Raw genomic sequence first — 7,079 nt, 5'->3', positions numbered from 1 at the left:
GAGACGGAGGGTCTAGATGATGTGTTGAATATTAGTGCTGTGGTGGGAGGGGGCATTAGAGGAGACGGAGGGTCTGGATGATGTGTTGAATGTTAGTGCTGTGGTGGGGGGGGGGGGCATTAGAGGAGACGGAGGGTCTGGATGATGTGTTGAATATTAGTGCTGTGGTGGGAGGGGGCATTAGAGGAGACAGAGGGTCTGGATGATGTGTTGAATGTTAGTGCTGCGATGGGGGCATTAGAGGAGGACGTGAGGATGCTGCTTTCCTTCCATACCCCGGAACTGGGGGAGTTCAAGGAGGTGGGGGAGTTCAAGGAGCTGGGGGAGTTCAAGGAGGTGGGGGAGTTCAAGGAGGTGGGGGAGTTCAAGGAGGTGGGGGAGTTCAAGGAGGTGGGGAAGAAGGCCATGTACATAATATGTGTAAATGTCCCGTGCCTCTTCCCTGGAAGGGGTCAAATCGACGAGGTGGGCAGGTTTGTTTGGTCCAGGTGCCTCTCCAAAAGGCTTTTGGTGGTCTTCATACCAACTGCCTATTGATGAGAGGACAGCTGACCTCCAATGGAGGATAATACATGGAGCTATAGCCACCAATATGCATCTGGTACAACTGGATCCTACTGTTGGGGAGGGGGTGTCCAATATGCATCTGGTACACCTGGATCCTCCTGTTGGGGAGGGGTGTCCATTCTGCATCTGATACACCTGGATCCTACTGTTGGGGAGGGGTGTCCATTTTGCATCTGGTACACCTGGATCCTACTGTTGGGGAGTGGTGTCCATTCAGCATCTGATACACCTGGATCCTCCTGTTGGGGAGGGGGTGTCCAATATGCATCTGGTACACCTGGATCCTCCTGTTGGGGAGGGGTGTCCATTCTGCATCTGGTACACCTGGATCCTACTGTTGGGGAGGGGTGTCCATTTTGCATCTGGTACACCTGGATCCTACTGTTGGGGAGTGGTGTCCATTCAGCATCTGATACACCTGGATCCTCCTGTTGGGGAGGGGTGTCCATTCTGCATCTGGTACACCAGGATCCTCCTGTTGGGGAGGGGTGTCCATTCTGCATCTGATACACCTGGATCCTCCTGTTGGGAGGGGTGTCCATTCTGCATCTGCTACACCTGGATCCTCTTGTTGGAGAGGGGTGTCCATTCTGTATCTGGTACACCTGGATCCTACTGTTGGGGATGGGTGTCCAACATGCATCTCCTACACCTGGGGCCTCCTGTTGGGGAGGGGTGTCCATTCTGCATCTGGTACACCTGGACCCTACTGTTGGGGAGGGGTGTCCATTCTGTGCTGAGTCTGAAACTATGGCACATCTGTTCTTACAGTGTCCCAGGTTGGTGGGGATTGGTGGGCCTGATCACTAGTTGGTTCTCAGCTCTGGGAGAGATTTCCTCTTCCCAGCTGTTGATATTGGGGCCGAAGTCCAGGTGTAGTTAAAGGGGTATAGTTCTCTAACTTGACGTTGTGTCGGGGGGCAGCTAAATTAGCAATTTGGAAGACATGAAAGAACAGTCTTCGTAGACAGGGGTCTGTGGATGTGCTGGGAATTCTTGAGGGGATGTTGGCAGCGAGAATGAGGGTGGAGTTTGACGATTACAAACTGGTTAATCAACATTGATCTGTTTATGACCAAATGGGGTATTCAGAGGCTGTTATGTTTAGTTCCTGTGGGGGAGGGTGTGGTGTTGTGTTGAGTTCCTGTGGAGGAGGATGTGGTGTTGTGTTGAGTTCCTGTGGAGGAGGATGTGGTGTTTAGTTCCTGTGGAGGAGGATGTGGTGTTGTGTTTAGTTCCTGTGGAGGAGGATGTGGTGTTGTGTTGAGTTACTGTGGAGGAGGATGTGGTGTTGTGTTTAGTTCCTGTGGAGGAGGATGTGGTGTTGTGTTTAGTTACTGTGGAGGAGGATGTGGTGTTGTGTTTAGTTCCTGTGGAGGAGGATGTGGTGTTGTGTTTAGTTTCTGTGGAACAGGATGTGGTGTTGTGTTTAGTTCCTGTGGAGGAGGATGTGGTGTTGTGTTGAGTTCCTGTGGAGGAGGATGTGGTGTTGTGTTTAGTTCCTGTGGAGGATGTGGTGTTGTGTTTAGTTCCTGTGGAGCAGGATGTGGTGTTGTGTTTAGTTCCTGTGGAGGAGGATGTGGTGTTGTGTTTAGTTCCTGTGGAGGAGGATGTGGTGTTGTTTTTAGTTCCTGTGGAGGAGGATGTGGTGTTGTGTTGAGTTCCAGTGGAGCAATATGTGGTGTCGTGCTGAGTTCCTGTGGAGGAGGATGTGGTGTTGTGTTTAGTTCCTGTGGAGGAGGATGTGGTGTTGTGTTTAGTTCCTGTGCAGGATGTGGTGTTGTGTTGAGTTACTGTGGAGGAGGTTGTGGTGTTGTGTTTAGTTCCTGTGGAGCTGGATGTGGTGTTGTGTTTAGTTCCTGTGGAGGAAGGTTTGGTGTTGTGTTTAGTTCCTGTGGAGGAGGATGTGGTGTTGTGTTTAGTTCCTGTGGAGGAGGATGTGGTGTTGTGTTTAGTTCCTGTGGAGGATGTGGTGTTGTGTTGAGTTACTGTGGAGAAGGTTGTGGTGTTGTGTTTAGTTCCTGTGGAGGAGGATGTGGTGTTGTGTTTAGTTCCTGTGCAGGATGTGGTGTTGTGTTAAGTTACTGTGGAGGAGTTTGTGGTGTTGTGTTTAGTTCCTGTGGTGGAGGATGTGGTGTTGTGTTTAGTTCCTGTGGAGGAGGATGTGGTGTGGTGTTTAGTTCCTGTGGAGGAGGATGTGGTGTTGTGTTGAGTTACTGTGGAGGAAGATGTGGTGTTGTGTTGAGTTACTGTGGAGGAGGATGTGGTGTTGTGTTTAGTTCCTGTGGAGGAGGATGTGGTGTTGTGTTTAGTTCCTGTGGAGGATGTGGTGTTGTGTTTAGTTCCTGTGGAGGAGGATGTGGTGTTGTGTTTAGTTCCTGTGGAGGAGGATGTGGTGTTGTGTTTAGTTCCTGTGGAGGATGTGGTGTTGTGTTGAGTTACTGTGGAGGAGGTTGTGCTGTTGTGTTTAGTTCCTGTGGAGGAGGATGTGGTGTTGTGTTTAGTTCCTGTGGAGGAGGATGTGGTGTTGTGTTTAGTTCCTGTGGAGGAGAATGTTGTGTTGTGTTTAGTTACTGTGGAGGAGGATGTGGTGTTGTGTTGAGTTACTGTGGAGGAGGGTGTGGTGTTGTGTTGAGTTACTGTGGAGGAGGTTGTGGTGTTGTGTTTAGTTCCTGTGGAGGAGGATGTGGTGTTGTGTTTAGTTCCTGTGGAGGAGGATGTGGTGTTGTGTTGTGTTACTGTGGAGGAGGTTGTGGTGTTGTGTTTAGTTCCTGTGGAGGAGGATGTGGTGTTGTGTTTAGTTCCTGTGGAGGAGGATGTGGTGTTGTGTTGAGTTACTGTGGAGGAGGATGTGGTGTTGACTTACTGTGGAGGAGGGTGTGGTGTTGTGTTTAGTTCCTGTGGAGGAGGTTGTGGTGTTGTGTTTAGTTCTTGTGGAGGAGGATGTGGTGTTCTGTTTATTTCCTGTGGAGGAGGATGTGGTGTTGTGTTTAGTTCCTGTGGAGGAAGGTTTGGTGTAGCGTTTAGTTCCTGTGGAGGAGGATGTGGTGTTGTGTTAAGTCACTGTGGAGGAAGGTTTGGTGTTGTGTTTAGTTCCTGTGGAGGAGGATGTGGTGTTGTGTTTAGTTCCTGTGGAGGAGGATGTGGTGTTGTGTTTAGTTCCTGTGGAGGAGGATGTGGTGTTGTGTTTAGTTCCTGTGGAGGAAGGTTTGGTGTAGCGTTTAGTTCCTGTGGAGGAGGATGTGGTGTTGTGTTTAGTTCCTGTGGAGGAAGGTTTGGTGTTGTGTTTAGTTCCTGTGGAGGAAGGTTTGGTGTTGTGTTTAGTTACTGTGGAGGAGGATGTGGGCTTGTGTTTAGTTCCTGTGGAGGAGGATGTGTTGTTGTGTTTAGTTACTGTGGAGGAAGGTTTGGTGTTGTGTTTTTAATTGATGTTTAACCATGTCCTTGTTTGTTTGAGCTCAATAAAGGTTTCTAAAAGTCAAACTGTCTCTCTCTCTTATTAAGAGGAATAGTAGGCTCCATTCAGAGAAGGGTACCAGGGGTATAATGTAGCCCTGCGGGAGTTACCTTTCCCTTCCTCTCCCACAGACATGTCCAGGGAGGGGTACCAGGGGTATAATGTAGCCCTGAAGGAGTTACCTTTCCCTTCCTCTCCACAGACATGTCCAGGGAGGGGTACCAGGGGTATAATGTAGCCCTGAAGGAGTTACCTTTCCCTTCCTCTCCCACAGACATGTCCAGGGAGAGGGGTACCAGGGGTATAATGTAGCCCTGAAGGAGTTACCTTTCCCTTCCTCTCCCACAGACATGTCCAGGGAGAGGGGTACCAGGGGTATAATGTATCCCTGAAGGAGTTACCTTTCCCTTCCTCTCCCACAGACATGTCCAGGGAGGGGTACCAGGGGTATAATGTAGCCCTGAAGGAGTTACCTTTCCCTTCCTCTCCCACAGACATGTCCAGGGAGAGGGGTACCAGGGGTATAATGTAGCCCTGAAGGAGTTACCTTTCCCTTCCTCTCCACAGACATGTCCAGGGAGAGGGGTACCAGGGGTATAATGTAGCCCTGAAGGAGTTACCTTTCCCTTCCTCTCCACAGACATGTCCAGGGAGGGGTACCAGGGGTATAATGTAGCCCTGAAGGAGTTACCTTTCCCTTCCTCTCCACAGACATCTCCAGGGAGAGGGGTACCAGGGGTATAATGCAGCCCTGAAGGAGTTACCTTTCCCTTCCTCTCAACAGACATGTCCAGGGAGAGGGGTACCAGGGGTATAATGTAGCCCTGAAGGAGTTACCTTTCCCTTCCTCTCCACAGACATGTCCAGGGAGAGGGGTACCAGGGGTATAATGTAGCCCTGAAGGAGTTACCTTTCCCTTCCTCTCCCACAGACATGTCCAGGGAGAGGGGTACCAGGGGTATAATGTAGCCCTGAAGGAGTTACCTTTCCCTTCCTCTCCCACAGACATGTCCAGGGAGGGGTACCAGGGGTATAATAAAGCCCTGAAGGGGTTACCTTTCCCTTCCTCTCCACAGACATGTCCAGGGAGGGGTACCAGGGGTATAATACAGCCCTGAAGGAGTTACCTTTCCCTTCCTCTCCCACAGACATGTCCAGGGAGAGGGGTACCAGGGGTATAATGTAGCCCTGAAGGAGTTACCTTTCCCTTCCTCTCCACAGACATGTCCAGGGAGAGGGGTACCATGGGTATAATGCAGCCCTGAAGGAGTTACCTTTCCCTTCCTCTCCCACAGACATGTCCAGGGAGAGGGGTACCAGGGGTATAATGTAGCCCTGAAGGAGTTACCTTTCCCTTCCTCTCCCACAGACATGTCCAGGGAGAGGGGTACCAGGGGTATAATGTAGCCCTGAAGGAGTGACCTTTCCCTTCCTCTCGACAGACATGTCCAGGGAGAGGGGTACCAGGGGTATAATGTAGCCCTGAAGGAGTTACCTTTCCCTTCCTCTCCCACAGACATGTCCAGGGAGAGGGGTACCAGGGGTATAATGTAGCCCTGAAGGAGTTACCTTTCCCTTCCTCTCCACAGACATGTCCAGGGAGAGGGGTACCAGGGGTATAATGTAGCCCTGAAGGAGTTACCTTTCCCTTCCTCTCCACAGACATGTCCAGGGAGAGGGGTACCAGGGGTATAATGTAGCCCTGAAGGAGTTACCTTTCCCTTCCTCTCCACAGACATGTCCAGGGAGAGGGGTACCAGGGGTATAATGTAGCCCTGAAGGAGTTACCTTTCCCTTCCTCTCCACAGACATGTCCAGGGAGGGGTACCAGGGGTATAATGTAGCCCTGAAGGAGTTACCTTTCCCTTCCTCTCCCACAGACATGTCCAGGGAGAGGGGTACCATGGGTATAATGCAGCCCTGAAGGAGTTACCTTTCCCTTCCTCTCCCACAGACATGTCCAGGGAGAGGGGTACCAGGGGTATAATGTAGCCCTGAAGGAGTTACCTTTCCCTTCCTCTCCCACAGACATGTCCAGGGAGAGGGGTACCAGGGGTATAATGTAGCCCTGAAGGAGTTACCTTTCCCTTCCTCTCCACAGACATGTCCAGGGAGAGGGGTACCAGGGGTATAATGTAGCCCTGAAGGAGTTACCTTTCCCTTCCTCTCCCACAGACATGTCCAGGGAGAGGGGTACCAGGGGTATAATGTAGCCCTGAAGGAGTTACCTTTCCCTTCCTCTCCACAGACATGTCCAGGGAGAGGGGTACCAGGGGTATAATGTAGCCCTGAAGGAGTTACCTTTCCCTTCCTCTCCCACAGACATGTCCAGGGAGGGGTACCAGGGGTATAATGTAGCCCTGAAGGAGTTACCTTTCCCTTCCTCTCCACAGACATGTCCAGGGAGAGGGGTACCAGGGGTATAATGTAGCCCTGAAGGAGTTACCTTTCCCTTCCTCTCCCACAGACATGTCCAGGGAGAGGGGTACCAGGGGTATAATGTAGCCCTGAAGGAGTTACCTTTCCCTTCCTCTCCACAGACATGTCCAGGGAGAGGGGTACCAGGGGTATAATGTAGCCCTGAAGGAGTTACCTTTCCCTTCCTCTCCCACAGACATGTCCAGGGAGGGGTACCAGGGGTATAATGTAGCCCTGAAGGAGTTACCTTTCCCTTCCTCTCCACAGACATGTCCAGGGAGAGGGGTACCAGGAGTATAATGCAGCCCTGAAGGAGTTACCTTTCCCTTCCTCTCCACAGACAAGTCCAGGGAGGGGTACCAGGGGTATAATGTAGCCCTGAAGGAGTTACCTTTCCCTTCCTCTCCCACAGACATGTCCAGGGAGAGGGGTACCACGGGTATAATGTAGCCCTGAAGGAGTTACCTTTCCCTTCCTCTCCACAGACATGTCCAGGGAGAGGGGTACCAGGGGTATAATGTAGCCCTGAAGGAGTTACCTTTCCCTTCATCTCCACAGACATGTCCAGGGAGAGGGGTACCAGGGGTATAATGTAGCCCTGAAGGAGTTACCTTTCCCTTCCTCTCCCACAGACATG

General features: G+C 51.3%; 1 protein-coding gene across 1 annotated transcript in view; it reads left to right on the top strand.

Annotated features, from left to right (window-relative positions):
- The first annotated feature begins 228 nt into the window (after nt 1-228).
- LOC139392978 (sporozoite surface protein 2-like) overlaps nt 229-7,079 on the top strand; it is a 30,274-nt gene continuing 23,423 nt past the window's right edge. The window contains exon 1 of the mRNA XM_071141286.1: nt 229-473. Coding sequence (XP_070997387.1) covers nt 229-473 — 245 coding nt within the window. The remainder of the gene's footprint in view (nt 474-7,079) is intronic.

This window comes from Oncorhynchus clarkii, chromosome 33 (assembly GCF_045791955.1).
Source record: "Oncorhynchus clarkii lewisi isolate Uvic-CL-2024 chromosome 33, UVic_Ocla_1.0, whole genome shotgun sequence".
NCBI classification, from domain to species: domain Eukaryota; kingdom Metazoa; phylum Chordata; class Actinopteri; order Salmoniformes; family Salmonidae; genus Oncorhynchus; species Oncorhynchus clarkii.
The sequence above is the reverse complement of the archived record's forward strand: the minus strand, read 5'-3'. Positions and strand labels throughout refer to the sequence as shown.